Below are 19,801 nucleotides of genomic sequence, written 5' to 3'. Positions count from 1 at the left end.
AGTGAAGTGGTGGTGAGGTAGAGTTAGGAGTCGTCAGCGTACACGTGGAACCTGACTTCATGTTTTCGTCTTGGGACAGCGTGTAGATGAGAAATAGGAGGGGGCCAAGGATAGATGAACTAGGTTTTCTGATCCAGTCCCTGAGTAATAGTCCCTTTAAATTGATCAGTACTTCTGTTTGTAACTCATGTTACGGTTTAACATGTACTAAGCAAGAAAGCACTATTAAAGTATCGATACTAATTGGCTTTAATATACCCTATAAACTGCCTTGTAATGAATATTACTAATCCACCTCAAACAGTGCATTTTCATTGAGTGATTTGCGAGGCTGACGCTGTCCTATTTATCTTAAGACTGGGTCTGTTGTATGGCAAAAGCGAAAGGTTATGCAAATAATTTATGCAAACTCAATAATTTTAGCGAAGCTTCATTTGCCATGATCTAATTGAATGGTGGAACAGGCTTGAGTGGCTGAATGGCCTACTCCTGATCCTATGCTCTTTCCTATTAATGTATATTGACAATGAAGCTGTTCCTGATGAAAAGTCCCATTTAGATGATCACTCTGATGCACAGGTTATCCATTAGCTGATCAGTATTTCTGTGCTTCTAATTTCCAGTACAGTAAAATTCGAGACCAAGTCCGCACCACTTCATATCTTCTCCACATAGTTTCCTGGAAAAAGTCCCTCTTTTCCACGTAAACGACCCTTCCACCATCCTGACGGATCTGGAAAATTCAGTGAATTCATCAGATTTGAATACAAGTACACATTCACCGCGAGTCCACTAAACTTTTCAGAGAGCAAAATAGCAAATTTTAATTGTGCTTTTTGAAAAGAAAATGCAAACTGGAACAAGTCACTGGATTACCAGAGAAGATGAATTGTTTTATATGTGAGACATTGTGACTGGATTTAAAGAGACAGGTTTTTTTGTCTAGTTTTGACTGGGTGGCTGTCTCTTTAAATCCAGTCACAATGTAGAAGGAGGCTGAAATTACAACAGGGCCACACCCCTGGTGCAAGCGATGCAGAGCTGAACCCAAGGCCGCAGAAACTGAAGGATGCTGATCCCATCACAAATTGTGGATATGGAGTGATTAGTATGTTCGGGTCGAGCAACTCACCCGATCCACCTGACGGAAGGGAAAGCACACCCACCCGCTCCCTCAAGGTCCTTTTCAGGCCGAAGAGAAAGTGGCACTGACAGATCTTCGGCTCCACCGGGAAATATAACTCTGGCACCCTTCTAGGATGAATGACCTTACTTCTGTCAATATATAGGGCCTTTCCTGGACTTCATACCATGCCTCAGCTGGTATAAGCTCTGCTAAATACTTGTAAGGGCATAAAGGTGGAATTCGCAGGGTAGGCCAGGAACTCTTTCAGACATATCCCCGTGATGGGTGATTGGTGGGGGCAGGCAGAAGAGCCATTCATAGCATTCCCCCCCTCCCATTGGAAAATGGCTGGACGAAAAACACAGGAATTTCAGCCCCAATAAGTTTAAAAGCTACCCGCAGAGGGGAGAAAGATCATAGGAAGTTAGGAGTTTTAGGGGTGTTTGTTGCTGACATGGAGTGCCTAAAATAGGCACAAAAAAATCCTTCTACTCGTTGAAAATGGCTAACATCAAATACTATAGTAAAAAGAAAAAAACTGCAAATGCTGGGAATCTGAAATGAAATGTCGATGAAGGGTACATAGCTGAAACACTATAACCTGCCTTTTCTCTCTTCAGGTACTGACTAATCTGCTATGCATTTGGAGCATTTTCTGTTTTCAATTTGAATACCACAAGAATGTAAAACCACTATATGGAAATATAACAGGGAAATTGGGCAGCGACAACAGTTAACATCTTTCTGCTGACTGACAAATAAGAATGGAATTGTTCAACTTCTCAACCAGCAGAAATAAACCATCGAAAAGAAAAGTGCAACTGAATTTTCTGCTTCCGGCTTTGAACCTAACCAGCTCTTTTGTTTTCTAACTGCAGTATTCAGTAAATATATTGGCCTCAAAATTCAGTTGTTTGCGCCAGCCGCTAGCGCCTTAGGAGGAGGAGATGTGGGGTGCTAGGTGGCTAGCGGCCGGGCGCAGCGCGATCTGCGCCTCTCCCCAACTTCAGTAAAGATTTAGCGGCGGCGCAAAGCCTTTGCGCGTGCTCAGCTGCGCGCGCAGATCCTGACGTCATTTCATCGTGCAACGCCCTTTGTTCGCCCCATACCGGAAATTCAGTGGCGCCGGCCTATTGTGTGCCTGGCGCCCCTAGCGACTGGTAGAGGGGAACGGTTCTCAGTCGCTGCGGGGCGCGGGGGGTGCAAATTAAAGGGCACTCCTCCTGCAGTAGAAAAGGCAGCCATTTTGCAACACTCCTTCTTTGTGAGAGACGGATCTTTGCAGAGAGACAAAGGTAGAGAGCTTTCTGGTTTGGCTCAACACTCGCACAGGTACTTGTGGCTTCAGGCCACAGCTTTCCACTTGTCTTTAACTTCAGAGCCATACCATTGATTGGAAACATATAATGGGGGCTGCAATGGGTGCAAATGTTGGCCTTCTCCATTGCATTCAAAGGGCTCACAGACGCCGTGAGAGAGTGACAGACATGGCCAGACGGAGAGGGGGCAACAGGCGTCGGCAAAGGAGGCCTTACCCACCCACGGTATACCGCCAGCAGTTCTCATATCTGAACATGTCTGACGAGCAGTGTGTTCGGAGGCTGCGATTCCGAAGGGCGGTGGTCACTGAGATCTGCCATCTGCTTCGTGGAGATCTGCAGCCACATCTGAGGAGCAGGACGTCTCTGTCGGTGGCAGTGAAGGTGACGGTGTCTCTCAACTTCTATGCCACCGGCTCCTTCCAATCCGCTACTGGGGACATTTCCAACATCTCCCAGTTTGCCGTGCATTGCTGCATCCGCCAGGTGACCAATGCCCTTTTCAGAAGGAGACGTCAGTTCATCTCCTTCTCCATGGCCCTTGTCAAGCAGCAACAGCGTGCAATGGGCTTTGCAGCATTAGCGGGCTTCCCCATGGTGCAGGGCGCCATTGACTGCACGCATGTGGCTTTGCGGGCACCTCTGGAGAATGCCGAGGATTACCGCAACCGGAAGGGCTACCATTCGCTCAACGTGCAGTTGGTGTGTGACCACAGGCAGCTCATCCTAGCTGTCAATGCCCGCTTTCCAGGCAGCAGCCACGATGCCTTCATCCTGCGCCAGACTTCTGTAGCAGACATGTTCCAGGCCCAGCCTCACCCACGAGGATGGCTTCTCGGGGACAAAGGCTATCCTTTGTGCACCTGGCTGATGACCCCGCTCCGTGCGCCCAGCACCCCTGCTGAAGAGGGATACAATGACAGCCATCAAGCAACCAGGAACGTCATTGAGCAAACAATCGGCGACCTGAAGCTGTCTGGATCGTTCTGGAGGAGCCCTACAGTATTCACCTGAGCGAGTCTCCCATTTCGTGGTCGTGTGCTGCATGCTGCACAACCTGGCTATCCGCAGGACTCAGCCACTGCCACCAGACATTGGAGGACCACCAGAGGAGGAGGAGGAGGAGGAGGAGGAGGAGGACCAGCACAGGAGGGAGGCAGAAAGTGCAAGGGCCGCCCGTCGGCGGCTTATTGAACGTCGGTTCTAGGCCCCCTCTCAGGGAATGGCTTGTGCCAATGGCACAAGAAGAATGTAGCCGCTCCACAAGCCCTCAGCCGAGCAGGGCAGCCAGGACTTCCAAAAGAAAGCATGGACAGTGCAATTTAAGAACATTTATTTCTTTGAAACCTCTGCCCTTCCCACATTACAAACTAATGGAGAGAAGCCCCCCCAAAAAACACAAATCGACCAGTCTCGGCCTTTCAAAAAACACAAATACACCAGTCTTGGCCTTTCAAAAAAACAAATCCACCCTCCCCCTTTAAGAGCTCACCGGCGCCAGAGTGTCTGCCGTCAATCAGCAGCTCGCCGCACCTGCGCTGCGCCCGCCCTCGGGGGTTTCGCCCCGGGCCGCCGGCTTAGCGCCTAATGATAGTCGTGCATCGCCTGTTTTAGCGCAGCAGCAACCTCTTGGGGCGATGCCACTGAATATCGGCGAAGGTGGCGCGAAGTTGCGCCGGGCGCAAACTTTAGCGGCCGCCCGGCTGTAGCGCCCCAAACGTGGCTATACTGAATTTCTAGGCCATTTATTCTTACCGTACATAACAGCTGCATAATCTTACCTTCAAGAAGTACATCAATAATGTCACTGGTGTTGAAGCTGAGTTCGTCTACATCCTGACCGGTGTACTGATAAAGTGCCCGACACTTGGGACCCGCTGGTGGCTGTGGTTTCGAGCGGCCCACTCCTGGCAGAGGTCTCTGGGATATGCTTCTTCTTCTTTGCATTCTACAAAAATACATTTCATGACAAGTAATTTCAGCGTTCCAATCTTAATTCAGTGCACCCTAAGAAATTGTTTTAAAATTATGTGTGCTCAGGATGTGGGTGATGTTGGCAAAGCCAGTATTTATCGCCTATCCCTCGGTGCCCCAAGGGCATTAAGTGTCAGCCATGTCGTATGGAACTGAAGTCATGTGTAGGCCAGACCAGGTAGAGATGGCAGGTTTCTTACCCTGAAAGACATGAGAACCTGTTGGGTTTTTACAACAATCAAGCAATTATTTTTCTGGTGCCAGCTCAGATGGGAACACTAAGTTCTAAGGATAAGGGGTAGGCCATTTAGGACTGAGATGAGGAGGAATTTCTTCACCTAGAGAGTGGTGAACCTGTGGAATTCTCTGCCACACAGGGCAGTTGAGGCCAATTCATTAAATATATTCAATAAGGAGTTGGATATATTTCTTGAGGCTAAAAGGATTAAGGGATGTGGGGAGAAAGCAGGGACAGGGTACTGAATTTGGATGATCAGCCATGATCTCATTAAATGGCGGAGTGGGCTCGAGGGGCCGAATGGCCTACTCCTGCTCCTATCTTCTATGTTTCTAAGTTATACACCATCCTGACTTAGAAGTATATCGCCGTTCCTTTATCATCACTGGGTCAAAATCCTGGAACTCCCTCCCTAACAGCACTGTGAGAGTACCTTCACCACAAGGACTGCAGCGGTTCAAGAAGGCGGCTCACCACCACCTTCTCAAGGGCAATTAGGGATGGGCAATAAATGCTGGTCTTGCCAGCGATGCCCACATCCCTTAAACAAATTTAAAAAAAGCCCACAAATGGCCACATTTAAAAAATTCATTTTCACAACTTGACACGGTGGGATCTGAACTCACAACTGCTGGGTTCACAGAATCACAGAAACCCCACAGTGCAGATAGAGGCCATTTCGGCCCATCGAGCCTGCACCGACACATATCCCACCCTATCTCCGTAACCCCACATATTTTAATCCCCCTAACACTAAGGGTCAATTTATCATAGCCAATCAACCTAACCCACACATCTTTGGACTGTGGGAGGAAACCGGAGCACCCGGAGGAAACCCACGCAAACACGGGTAGAACGTGCAAACTCCACACAGAGAGTCACCCGAGGCCGGATTCGAACCCGGGTCCCTGGCGCTGTGAGGCAACAGTGCTAACCACTATGCCACCGTGCTGGTTATTGGTCCAGTGGCATAATCACTATGTTACTGTACCCTGTCATCCTGGCTAATGGGCCTGGAATGAGCCTCATTGGGGGGAATTTTAACACTCCCCCTGCCCAGATCTGTTTCAAATTTAAAATGCCTGATTTTTCAGATGTACGAGGTGCCCACCTGAGTCAGACTGCAGCCTCATACATTTCTGCAAATCGGGTTCCTATCGGGCCAATAGTACACTGACACCATCCTAACCAGGAAGTCAGGCCGCAGCAATTGATCCGACAGCACGAACCTGGTCAGACCACTAAAGAGGCCCTGTAAAGTGGGTTTAAAACTTCCCTTTGCAGGAGCTCCGCAGGGGAAGTGTAGGCCTCCCCTGCCCGAGTACCGCCCCTTGCAAACCACTGACCGCCCCAGAACCCCCATCCCTGCACTTACTTTGGGCCGCAGCCCGACTTTCCCGCCATGTCAGGGCCATGTTGGTCAGGAAGTCGGCCAGCGGCATGTTAACGAGGCCTGGATGTTAAAATGGGCTGGGCCTCCCGCTGCTGCTCCCGGATGGGCCGTCTGCTCGCTAGGCCGCTTTCCCACCTGGGGGTTAAAATCCCCACCGTTGTCTCAGTTTGAAATAGAATGTGAGCTGCGACTTTCCATAAACTGGCTTTAATACACATTCTTCAATGCTTGCAGCTTGCTATATATATTTTTTTAACTCTGTACAAATTTCCTTATTTTAAAAGTTAACACAAACATAACTCAAATCCAAAATCCTGTCTGTGAAAAAAATTGATCAAAAATCCCACAACGTGCTACAGACCTTTAGTTTAACATCTTGTCTGAAGGAAGACGCCTCCAGCAATGCAGCACTCCCTCAGTACTGCATTGGTGTGTTAGCCTAATTACGTGCTCAGGTCCTGAAGTGGGCCTCGAAGCCACAACCTTCTGATTCAGTGATACGCGTAGTGCTAACTGAATTAGACTGACCATGTGTAGCTCTGGGGTACTACCACGCTGCATTCTTCATCACCTACCCTGCAACTCCTTGATCAGGCACTTTCATGAACTCCATATTAGCGTTCATATTCGTTGTTCTTCTTGCTTTAGTGGTTGCACCTTGTTTTGGCAGCGAAGGCATTTCAGAACTGATTGCAGATTTTCTTGGGCCTTTCATGGGCCTGGAATAGGTTTGTTCCTGTCTCATTTGATTGTTCTGTGAGAATCTTGGTGCACCATTACGACACTGCCCTTAAGTAAGAAAAATAGTAATTGTTAGAAAGATCTTTGGAATTCCATTTTCGTGGGGAGAGTATTAAGTTCAGCCTGTGCAGCACTGCTTTGGCATTTCTAAATCGCAAGGCAAGTAAAATCTAATCATCTTGGGCCCGTACCAGCCCCTGGTGAGCTATGGATCCCGAGATGCTGCAAACAGATCATATACACGCCTCAGAGGTACATACGTTACGTTGTAAGCAGAGCCCCTACTATTTACATCAGTCGATTACAGCAGTGTTGCTTCTTGCTCCTTTAGGCTGGAAGATTTTCCAGGTTCACTTTGCAGCAGAATGACAAACACTACTATAATGAATTAATTTAGGAATTTGTTACAAATGGAGGAAACATTTGGCAGCTGCCACTTATTTGTCACCATGAAGCGGTCTAAGGGACTGCCTGCACTTGTCTTGCTTTACATCAGTTGATTCTTTTGCACCACTTGTTACCTGATGGTACTGGTGGGGCCGCTCTAGATGGAGAATTTTTTTTAAACCCTCTGTTCTCTGCAATACCTTTCCTTGTTGGCTCTGTCACAAAAGAGAATAAGAAAAATGTTAGTACCTCACAGCACAGGGAGCACGACCAGCTACAATAAGGTAGGAGCTGCTTAGTAATTATACAGGGCAAGTCTCACTCTCAGTACCTTGCAGTTTTATAAGGAAGCGTTGCTGAAAATAAATAAGAAGGTATATTGTTTGAGAGAAGGCTGCTGCGTTCCTAAGAATTTGGAAGAGGGTGTGGGAGCAGTGAAGGGGCTGAAAAAGTGAGCAGTTGTAGAGGATGGTGGATTGGGTAGTGAAAGGCTCTGTGGTAAAGGAAACAGTCGCTCAGGAGAGGGCTGTGAGTGACTTTAGCCGCTGTCAAGGGGGCTTATAGTTGCTTCCCTTGTCCGCCTCCACATAAGCTAAATCGCAAAGGGGGTGGGGAGGCGGTACAGTACTGAGCGCTGTACCCATCACTAAGTGTAAAAGACTATCGGCGTTCTCCGAGCACTGAAGCAGCAAAAGTATTTGTATTCAAAAACAGGTGATCATGCTATCACTGAGCCAAGACACCTAGAACTGAGGAGGTTAAGTGGAAATCTGATAGAGGTGTTCAAAATGATGGCAGAATTTAATAAGGTATAGTGGGAAAAATTATTTCTGCTGATCAGTAACTGAAGGTATAAATTTAAGATCACCTTGGGTGAACATTTGCACCTGCTAAACATAATTTCTACAGCACGTAAGCCATGGATACATTTTGCTTAGAATGCACCCAATGTAGCATTATAATGAACCAGGTAATTTAAACTTCTTTACACACTTTAGACACACCAAACACACTTACCTTTGCACTCATGCACCCATCACTCACCTGAACACCGACATCGCGACCCCTCCAAGTCCTTCAACGCGACGGCCCGCCTGCTCTAACCTGGCATGGTTTGGAGCCATTGGGAATCCCACACGACACCCCTCAAAATAGGGATTAGGCTAAAAACTGCCTGTTAACTACCTGTTAACAGGCAGTTAATTGGCACTAATCCCTTCCCGCCTCGGGTCGGCGGGTCCCAGTGCGGGGTGGGTACCCGCCTCCTTTGAAACTTACGTGGAGGCGGGTTTTGGGCGGGATGGTGTCGGGACCCCCGAATTCGGGATTTTAGCCCCCCCGCACGCCTAAAAGCCCACCTCACGGCACACTGAAAATCGACCCCAATGGCTTTGGTCTTCCCAATATTTAGTTAGTGGAAATGACTGCTCATCCAATACTGGATGTTGGACAAGCAGTGTAACCAATCAATGGCAGTGGAGGGGTCGAGAGAGGTGGTGGGGAAGTAGAGCTGGGTGTCATCAGCGTACATGTGGAACCTGACGCGTTTTCGGATGATGCCACTGAGAGGCAGCGCGTAGATGAGAAATAGGAGTGGGCCAAGGATAGATCCTATGGGGACTCCAGAGGTAACGGTGCGGGAGTGGGAAGAGAAGCCAATGTAATTGATTCTCTGGCTACGATGGGATAGATGCGAATGGAACCAGGCGAGGGCTGTCGCACCCAGCTGGACAACAGAGGAGAGGCGTTGGAGGAAGATTGTGTGGTCAACCGTGTCGAAGGCTGCACACAGATTGAGAATGATGAGAAGTGATAGTTTACCACAGTCACATAGGATGTCATTTGTGACTTTGATAAGGGCTGTTTCAGTGCTGTGGCAGGGGCGGAAACTTGATTGGAGGGGTTCAAATATGGAGTTGCGGGAAAGGTGGGCATGGATTTGGGAGGTGACAGCATGTTCAAGGACTTTGGAGAGGAAAGGGAGGTTGGAAATGGGGCGGTAGTTTGCAAGGACCAAGGTGTCAAGAGTGGGTTTTTTAAGGAGGGGAGGGGGACAGTATCTGAGGAGAGTGTACAAAGGTATTATGAAGTTTTGCAGCACAATACCCATTTATTCACCATTTAGTATAATATGTTATTGGGAGAATGATTATTCATGGCATAAACATACGTATTAAAACATAGTTGACATGCTCTGAACAGTTGACCTGTTGTACTCCCACATATTAAGGACTCTGAATTTGAAAGCATTGCCACAAGCAACGTATCAGTTATTTAATGCAGCAGGTTTTACAGTTACTGGAACAGCTCTCTTTCTATTAATCCATCACCGACCATGTTTGAAAACTGCACCACACTCAGCAAACAACTCATTTTAATGGTACATTATAAGAACTACTTACTCGAATTCTTGGGTAGCCCATCTCCAATACTAATGTTAAGTGTCTTTCCTGCGGGTTTAATTATTATTACATCCCCTTGGCCTCTGCCGAAGATCAGATTTCGAGTACCACCTCCTCTCCATCCTTCCTTCTTGATTTTGAATTGTATGCTGTTAAACACAGACAAAATAAAATGAGGTTCCATAATTAAGAATAGTAGGAAATCTTGCATCATTCCTCAAAACTATCACTATTTAGAATTTTGAGCTTGCATCACTGATTAAACACACATTTTACAACCTAAGAAAAGTTCTGGGGTTTTGCGGGGTGTTATTGCAGTGCAATGGAAATGGAAGGGCAGGAATTTGGCTGGACACTGGTATCACTGGTTGGGACCTCGAGAGGAGACCGAGTAAGATCATTCACTCGGCACCTTTGACTGAAGATGCTTGCAAACACTTCAGCCTTGTCGCTAATAACGGGAATAACTTTTAATCTTTTCCCTTTCATTTTATTATTGTATGACATAGGAACAGGAGTAGGCCATTTAGCCCCTCGAGCCTGTTCTGCCATTCAATGAGATCATGACTGATCTGTATCTTAACTCCTTTCACCTCCCTTGGCTCCACATCCCCTTATACCCTTGGTTAGCATAAAATCTATCGATCTCAGATTTAAAATGATTAATTGAGCTAGCAGCTACTGCTTCTTGTGGGTGGGAGTTCCACACTTTTACCACACTTTGCGTGAAGATGTGTTTCCTAACTTCTCTTCTGAATGGCCTGGCTCTGATTTTAAGGTTATGTCCCCTTGTCCTGGAGTCCTCCACCAGCGGATAAAGTTTCTCTCAACCCTTGTGATGAAATATTCCATTCATCACTGCCTGTGACTGTGGTTGGTTTCAGTTTCATTTCCCTTACCTCTGTTCCGTTTCCTCACCATTGTATTGTACTATGTGTAGGGCTCCGCCCATACCTGGCCCATTGTATTGTACTATGTGTAGGGCTCCGCCCATACCTGGCCCCGATGTAAACTGGCCCAGCCTGCAGCACATCCAGTACGGCAGAGCTCTGGATGGAAGATACCTCTCTCCTGTGTGTTACCTTCTAAGTCAATAAAAGCCTTGTTTTGTTTCGCTAACATCGAGTCTCGGATTTATTGAGGCACATCAATTTTATTGACTTAATTTTCAACACAATGGATCAACTCTTGAAACCCGAACGTTTGGATTTGGACCAGCATGCTTTGGATGCATCGGCACGCTTCGGACACTGGTTTATGTGTATGGAATTCTTCCTGGACAATTCCGCAGCCGTCAAAGGCGCTACGGACGCTGCGAGTATGAAACTCGGAATTCTGCGGAATTGGGTAAGCCACCGGGTTTACCCCCTCATCCAAGACGCCGACACATACCCGGCCGCCTGCGACATCTTAAAGGTGCATTACCAGCAGCCTACGAATGAGGTGTATGCTAGGCATCTGCTCGCTACTCGCGCACAGCGACCTGGGGAATCGGTGGAGGAGTTCCTAGGCACCCTGAAAACGCTTGGCAAAGACTGCAAGTGCCAAGATGTAAAAGCCGCAGTGTACACTGACGAGCTTGTTCGCGATGCCTTTATCACAGGCCTCAGCTCCACTTACATCCGGCAGAGACTGCTGGAAAAAACGGGATTGGACCTGAAACAGGCTGCGGACACAGTGCGATCCCTGGATGTGGCCCAGAGAAACTCGGACGCCTACTCTTCAGCCCGCGCCGTCCACACCGCCACGTGCGCACCAAGGGCGCCGCCATCTTGGAAGGCATCTTCCCCGCCTGGCAGCCCGACACCGTCGGGGCCCCGCTCTCCCCCCAGAAGCCCTACGACAGCCGCGACGCGTCGGGGACCCAACTGCTACTTCTGCGGGCAGCCGAAGCACACCAGAAACCTGTGCCCGGCGAAAGGCACCACCTGCTTTAAGTGCGGTAAGAAGGGGCACTTCGGGAAGGTGTGCAGAGGGAACCCCGCCGGAAAACCCGCCACCGCCGCGTGTGCGCCGTGGGAGCGGCCATCTTGGACGCCATCTTGCCCGACCTCGTGGGGTCCGCCATCTTATGAGCAGACAGCGTGGATGCCATCTTGTCTCGATCAGGGCCCTACAGTGGCATCGGTCACAGTGGACCAGATCAGGCCGCACCCGCTATCCAAATCAATGGTGGACATCGAGGTAAACGGGTGCGGGGTTAAATGTTTAATTGACAGTGGAAGCACGGAGAGTTTTATCCACCCTGAACTGGCACAACAACTCTCCCTAAAGGTGGTCCCTACTCGGGGTACCGTCTCTATGGCTGATAAAACCCAGACATCGACCATCATGGGTTACTGCACGGTACAATTGTCCGTTAACGGAACTGTATACGATAATTTTAAAGTATTAATCATGAAGAATCTATGTGCGAGCGTGATCTTGGGCCTAGATTTCCAGTGCAACCACCAAAGCATCACGCTCAAGTACGGTGGGTCCCAGCCGCCCCTCACAGTGTGCGGTCTGGCTACCCTGAAGGTAAAGCCGCCTTCGCTATTCGCGAACCTTACCCCTAACTGCCGGCCAATAGCGACCAAAAGCAGGAGGTACAGCTGGGAGGACAGGCGGTTTATCGCGACCGAGGTAGACAGGCTCCTGAAAGAGCGCATTATTGAACGCAGCAACAGCCCGTGGCGCACCCAAGTGGTAGTGGTAAGGGGTAGTGAGAAGAAACGGATGGTGATCGACTATAGCCAAACGATCAACAGGTACACCCAACTAGACGCCTACCCGCTACCCCGCATATCAGAAATGGTGAACCAAATCGCCCAATACCGGGTGTTCTCCACCATCGACCTCAAGTCAGCGTACCACCAGCTCCCTATCAGACCAGAGGACCGCCCGTACACCGCCTTCGAGGCGAACGGACGCCTCTACCAATTCCTCAGAGTCCCCTTTGGGGTGACGAATGGGGTCTCGGTCTTCCAGAGGGAGATGGACCGCATGGTCGATGACCACCACTTGCAGGCAACCTTCCCCTACCTCGACAACGTCACCATCTGCGGTCACAACCAGCAGGATCACGACTCGAACCTCGAGAGGTTCCTGAAAACCGCACAAAAACTCAACCTCACCTACGAGGACAAGTGCGTTTTCAACACCACGCGCCTCTGCATACTAGGCAGCGTGGTGGAGAATGGGGAAATCGGACCAGACCCTGACCGATTGCGCCCCCTACGGGAGCTGCCCCTGCCCAACACTCCCAAAGCCCTGAAAAGGTGCCTGGGGTTATTTTCTTATTATTCCCAATGGGTCCCCAACTACTCCGACAAAGCCCGCCCCCTCTTGAAAGCATCCTCTTTTCCGCTCTCTGCTGAGGCCCACGCCGCCTTCAAAAGCATTAAGCAGGATATTGAGCGGGCCACGCTACAGGCAGTGGACGAGAACACTCCATTTCAAGTGGAAAGTGATGCGTCTGACTTTGCCTTGGCGGCCACCCTCAACCAGGCGGGGTGGCCCGTAGCTTTCTTCTCGAGGACCCTCCAAGGGCCCGAGATCAGACACTCCTCCGTGGAAAAGGAGGCCCAAGCCATCGTGGAGGCAGTGCGCCACTGGCGCCACTACCTAGCCGGCAAACGCTTCACCCTACTTACCGACCAGCGGTCGGTAGCGTTTATGTTCAATAATAAACAGAGGGGGAAGATCAAAAATGATAAGATTCTTAGGTGGCGGATCGAGCTCTCCACCTTCGAGTATGACATCATTTACCGGCCAGGGGCCCTTAACGAATCCCCTGATGCCCTCTCACGAGGGATGTGTGCCAGCGCCACCGGGGATCGGCTACAGACCCTCCACAACGACCTCTGCCACCCAGGGGTCATGCGGCTGTTCCACTTCATAAAGTCCCGCAACTTACCCTACTCGATTGAGGAAGTTCGGTCTCTGACCAGGAACTGCCGCATTTGCGCTGAGTGCAAGCCTCGGTTCTACCGCCCAGATAGAGCCCACTTAATCAAAGCTACACGGCCCTTTGAGCGGCTCAGCTTAGATTTCAAGGGCCCCCTCCCGTCCGTCGACTGCAATGTTTACTTCCTGAACATTGTGGACGAATACTCCCGGTTCCCATTCGCCTTCCCCTGCCCAGACATGACCAGCGCCACGGTCATTAAATGCCTCAACAGCCTGTTCTGCCTGTTCGGTATGCCGAGCTACATCCATACGGATAGGGGGGTGTCCTTCATGAGTGAAGAGCTACGCCAGTACATGCTGTCCAGGGGGATCGCCACGAGCCGTACCACCAGCTACAACCCCCGGGGTAACGGTCAAGTGGAGCGAGAGAACGGGACAGTATGGAAAGCAGTCACTCTAGCTCTAAGGACCAAGGGCCTCCCTATCTCCCGCTGGCAGGAAGTCCTCCCAGATGTGCTCCATTCGATACGGTCGCTATTGTGTACTGCCACTAATGCCACGCCTCATGAACGAATGTTTGTCTTTCCCCGGAAATCCACCTCAGGCGTATCCATGCCATCATGGCTCTCCACCCCAGGTCCGGTATTTGTGCGAAGGCATGTGAGGGGCCACAAGACGGACACTCTCGTGGAGCCAGTGCACCTACTCCACGCCAACCCCCAATACGCGTATGTCCGGCACGCCGACGGAAGGGAGGACACCGTGTCCATAAAAGACGTCGCCCCAGCCGGTAACGACAACAACCACGACAATAGCAGCAACAACGATCACAGCAACTCTTACCCACCCACTACTCTTTCATCACCCCCGGAAGAACATCGACCAACGGCACCCCCACCAACTACCCCTTCAACAACCCTGGCGGCACCCCCGGCAGAGACCCAGGAGGCCACCGGGGACACCCAGCCGACACCCGCGGCACCACAACAGCCACGTCGGTCGCAGAGGACTATCAAACCCCCGAACAGACTAAATCTATAGAAGGGGTGAATGTGATGAAATATTCCATTCATCACTGCCTGTGACTGTGGTTGGTTTCAGTTTCATTTCCCTTACCTCTGTTCCGTTTCCTCACCATTGTATTGTACTATGTGTAGGGCTCCGCCCATACCTGGCCCATTGTATTGTACTATGTGTAGGGCTCCACCCATACCTGGCCCCTATGTAAACTGGCCCAGCCTGCAGCGCATCCAGTATGGCAGAGCTCTGGATGGAAGATACCTCTCTCCTGTGTGTTACCTTCTAAGTCAATAAAAGCCTTGTTTTGTTTTGCTAACATCGAGTCTCGGATTTATTGAGGCACATCAACCCTATCAATTCCTTTCAAAATCCAAAAAACCTCAATCAAATCATCCCTTACCCTTCTATATGCCAGGAAATACAAACCTAATTTAAGCAATCTCTCCTCATAATCTAACCCTTGGAGCCCTGGTAACATTCTGGTGAATCTGCACTGCACTCCTTCCAAGGCCAATATATCCTTTCTAAGGTTTGGCGCCCAGAACTGTACTCCAGATGTGGTCTAACCAGGGCTTTGTGTAGCTGTAGCAAAACTTCCTCCCCTTTATATTCTAGTTCTCTAGTTATAAAGACTAACACTCCATTAGCCTTTTTGATTTTTGTTTTGTACCTGACTACTACATTTTAGTGATCTGTGTACATGGACCCCACCTCTCTTTGGACCTCCACTGTTCCTAGCTTTTCACCATTTAAATAATACTTAGATCTATCCTTTTTTGGTCCAAAATGGATGGCCTTACAATTACCTGCATTAAAATCCATCTGCCACAGTTTTGGCCACTCAGTGAACCTATCAAAGTCTCTGTAATTTTATGCTCCCGGCTACACTACTTACTATACCACCAATCTTTGTGTCATCGTCAAGCTTGGGTATATGGCTCTCTATTGCATTATCTAGGTCATTTATAAATATAGTGAATAGTTGAGGCCCCAGCACTGAGTATTGTGGGACACCACTGGTCACTTCCTTCCAATTCGAGTACATAACCATTATCCCTACTCTCTGTCATCTACCACCTGCCTAATTTCCTAACAAGGTCAATAATTTTCCTTCAGTTCCATGAGCAATTTTAGCTAGTAGTCTCTTATGTGAAACCATATCGAATGCCTTCTGGAAGTCCGTATAAACTACATCATAGGCATTCCACTGTCTGCTACTTTAGTTACTTCCTCAAAAAAATCAATTAGGTTCATTAAACATGACCTACCTGTTACAAATCCGTGTTGGCTCTTTCTAATCAGCTCAAATTTCTCTAAGTGCTCAGTTTTTAATTATAGATTCCAATAACTTGCCCACAACAAATGTTAGACTAACAGGTCTGTGATGAAAATAGCCAGAATGAGTGGGTTCTCAGATTCGCCTCTCTGACTGGATTCCCACAGGTACAGGGTGCCATCAATTGCAAACACGCGCAATGCGAGCACCACCACAGCAACCAGGAGTTTTATAAATCACAGGGGACAACGCACAGCTGGTGTGCAACCACAAGAAGAGGTTCATACAGGTGTGCGCCAGATTTTCTGGGATGCATGATGCATTTATTCTGCGGCAGTTCAACATTCCAGATCTTTTTGCTAAAAGAAACAGAATTAGGGCTGGTTCTTAAGAGACAAGGAATACCCGCTTCAAACTTGGCTCATGACACCTTTGAGGAACCTCATCAATGAAGCGCAGGAGTGCTACAACAAGTGCCACGTAACCACCAGGTGTGTCACAGAGCAAGCCATCGGAATGTTGAAGATGTGCTTAAGGTGCCTAGATAGGTCTGGAGGCACCCTTCAGTACTCGCCAGCTAGGGTGTCCAGATTAATAGCGCTGCACAACATTGAGCAGTAGAGAGGATTGCAGGTGGAAGAGGATGAAAGGGGTCAGCACTCAACTTCGGATGAGGAGAATATAGAGGAGGAGGTGGAGAACACGGAGGAGGAGAAGGAGGTGGATGAAGATGGGGCATCCATCGCCAGACCAGCCGCTTACATTGCTACCCGGGTTGCCCTAATATCGCGAAGGTTCACCTAGTGTTGACTCACACAGCAAAACATAAGAAACTAAATCCTGCGGTCCGCTCCGACCATCAGGACCACCCCGACCCCTCCCATTGCACTAAACAGTACTTTAACCACTCATCCAAGACGTGGGTGTGGTGCTAATCAATAAATTATATGTAGCATTATAAAAAAAGGAAACTTAACAACCTAACATTTTGTCAAACACCCATGTGCATACCCTTGGTGAATTTCAATTTCTTGAACTTGTGGGGGTGATTTTGCCAGCCCTGGGGAGGCGGGTTTGGAGGTGGGTCTGCTGGGAAAATGGCAGAATCTGGGGGGCGGGTACCCACCCAACCCCCAACCCGCCTCCATGCCACCTTCCCAGGAGGCAGGTACCCGACCCACGCCGGGTCCTGTCTCCTCGAGGTGGGAAGCGGATTACAGCCACTTAACTGCGTGTTAACAGGTAGTTAACAGGCATTTAAGAGGATTATCCCCTTTTTTCCAACAGAAGTGCGGGCTTCCTGACGTTGGGAAACCCCGCCAGGGTCAGCGAGGCGAGCAGTGGGTCTGCGGGGGTGAGAGGGGTCCAAAAGTGCGCTGTGGAGGTGAGCGATGGGTGCAAGTGTGGAGAGTGAAAAGTGAGGTGAGTGAAAAGTGATAGAAAAAGTTTCCTTACCTTTGTTTCTTCCTGCAGGCTTCAATCATTGGGGATTCGGAGGCTCTGGCATCCCCACGGCAGAGATGGCAGAATGGCTGCTGCAGTCTCCGATGCAACAGCAATCAGCTTTCTGCTCAGGAAATAGGTTTGTTGAGCCTTGAGTACAAGGACTCACCAAACAACAGAGATTGTCAGTGTTTGACAGCTTCTCAAATCTGTCAAACGATGACAATTCATCTGTCAAAAATTTTTGACAGATGAAACGTCATATGCTGACGTTCTCTGTCACCGGCTTTCCCTTAATTGGCCTGCTAAGCCTGCTGGGCAATCAAGGGAAAATAGCGTGGGTTGGCCAGACATCGATGGAGGCGGGACTGAAACCCGACAAGCAGCAGTCCCGCCTCCAACGCGCCCCCATTGGCAAAATCACCCCCAACGTTTCCTACTGCTTCGATGTGGTGCATCCTATGTGGCTTCAGCAGAGGTAGAGGCAGGCTGCTCAGATCCCTGCACTGACTGCTGAGGGGCTTTTGACCTGCACCCTCTGGGTTTTGGAGCCTCTGCGGCCCGCCGCCAAAAACTCCTCCACCTGCACCCGTGCAGGGGAAGATTCAGCCGCTGGGATACGAGGGAGAATGTCAGGTGCTGCCAGAGGGTGGGGGCAACAGGTGAGAACTGAGAGCACTTTGAGTGGAGTTCCCACTTCCATGCCCAATTTTACCATAATCCCCCTCCTGGGCCAGCGAAACATCACTATTACCACTCTGCTACAGACCAGGTTGGTGAAGATCAGTGATGTGTTGTAAGGCCACGAATAAGGTATATGTCATCCTGTTTAAGGCGGCAGACATCTTCTGCACGGCCGTGGTCATGGCCTGCATGGATTCATTTGGGAGCCGTGCTAGAAGTTCCATGTAGGCAGCCACTCTCTCCGTGGCAGATATTCTCACAATTTCCTGTGCCACCAATCCACTAGCGATTGAGTTGGATTCCTTCATCCTCTCCGCTATTGTGGAGAGTGTGCGTGGCACTTCTTGTTAGAAACTAAAGATGCCGAAAAATGTATATGGTTATGCGATTAAAACTGTGACGCGAAAAATGCTGTGTTTAAATGGTTATGTTCGAATTGCAGAAACCCTGGGAAAATATAAACAGAGAAAGACATGTGGCCAAAATCGTAAGGCATCTTTAGGGCGGGCTTTGACACAAGAATCGAGACAAAGAACTAGAGGTCCCATTGGACATTAAGGTTTATGGGGAACTTCTATAGGTCAAAAGGTCTTGTCAATATTCAGGTTCAAGCCCACCCATAAAAGTAGAATAAAAGTGACCTCCCAAAAGCTTGTATTCACAGATGGAAGAAGAGAAAGAGAGAGAGAGGGCTTGTAAGAAGAGAATTGCTCACATGTGTCAACCATCTGTCCGATTGGATTGGTATCAGCTTCTTGTCACGGTCGTATGTTTTTGCTGTATAACTAATGTGTTATATTCAATCTTAAACTCTGATTAAACACAATGGGGGAGAAATTCAGTTGCTTTGCGCATCCCTAAGAGGGCGCTAACAGGGCGCAAAGCAACTAGCGCCCGGGCACGACGTCACCAGCGCTTCCTGCAAAATTCAGTGGGAGGTTAGCGGTGGCAGTAACCGTTAGCGCCCCACGATGAAGTCATCGCTGTGCGCAGCGCCCCGCTCATGCCCCGACCGCGATCTTCAGTAGTGCTCCCTGACTTACTGCCGGATGCTATGTCTGGCGGGGTCAGGGGGGCCTACCTGCAGCCAGGGCGGCACAAATTAAAGGCGAGGTGCCGGGCGGCCATTTTTGTTGCTGGCCGCCTGCCAGCACCTGCCCCTGTTACTGTCCCCGGCCTTCTGAGAAGCCCTCCGTGAGCCCGGCACTTTTCTTGAGTGCCGGGCTCTTTTGCCAGCACTCCGATCCTTGGTGGCCCAGCGGGGCCTCGGGTCGTGCTGCGCAAGGCCCCTCCCCTTTAAGAAGGGGAGGAAGGCCTGCAGTACCATGGCGCTGTGGCATGTAGCACCGCGATATTCCCTTGCAGCGCCCCAAGAGGGAGGCAGGGTGCTTCCAGTAGCACCCCGCTTCCCTCTTGGAGCGCTACCGATGAATTTCGGCCGCGGGGGTGCTAAGTGATTTGGGCGCTAAAAGTAGCGCCCCGGCGAAGTTAGCGCCCCAAAGGGGGCATGACTCAATTTTCCCCCCAATATACCCAACATATTGGTTTGCACTCGAACCTGATTATTTAAAGTGACCAGAGATAGCCATAACTTGGCTATTTCTAGCAGTCTGTCAATACAGGTAGACTATCCTTTATCCGAAAACCTCGGGACCAGCCGTGTTTCGGTTTTCGGAGAATTTCGGATTTCGGAAGGTGGGTCGGTGGGGGTCCGCGGGGGGGTCGGCGGGGGTCCGCGGGGGGGTCGGCGCCGGCGGGGGGGTCGTGCGCACGACTTACGCTGACGCTCAGCGTAAGTCGGTGGGGGTCGGGGTCGGCGGGGGTCCACGGGGGGGTCGGCGGGGGTCGGGGCCAGCGGGGGGGGTCGGCGGGGGGTCGTGCGCACGACTTACCCTTTATCCTAACTT

At 49.8% G+C, this 19,801-nt stretch overlaps 1 protein-coding gene across 1 annotated transcript in view; it reads right to left on the bottom strand.

Moving 5' to 3' along the window:
- Nucleotides 1–225: 225 nt before the first annotated feature.
- The window catches only part of myo1f (myosin IF), a 214,742-nt gene continuing 195,166 nt past the window's right edge, over nt 226–19,801 (bottom strand). The window contains exons 24-28 of the mRNA XM_086004739.1: nt 9,581–9,729; nt 7,313–7,393; nt 6,626–6,839; nt 4,227–4,393; nt 226–733 (exon numbers count right to left, since the gene is read on the bottom strand). Coding sequence (XP_085860865.1) covers nt 657–733; nt 4,227–4,393; nt 6,626–6,839; nt 7,313–7,393; nt 9,581–9,729 — 688 coding nt within the window. The 3' untranslated portion in view covers nt 226–656. The remainder of the gene's footprint in view (nt 734–4,226; nt 4,394–6,625; nt 6,840–7,312; nt 7,394–9,580; nt 9,730–19,801) is intronic.

The sequence above is a fragment of the Somniosus microcephalus genome, chromosome 13 (genome assembly GCF_052327205.1).
Source record: "Somniosus microcephalus isolate GS21.2 chromosome 13, FLI_Smic_1.0, whole genome shotgun sequence".
NCBI classification, from domain to species: domain Eukaryota; kingdom Metazoa; phylum Chordata; class Chondrichthyes; order Squaliformes; family Somniosidae; genus Somniosus; species Somniosus microcephalus.
This window is presented reverse-complemented; position numbering and strand designations above follow the sequence as displayed.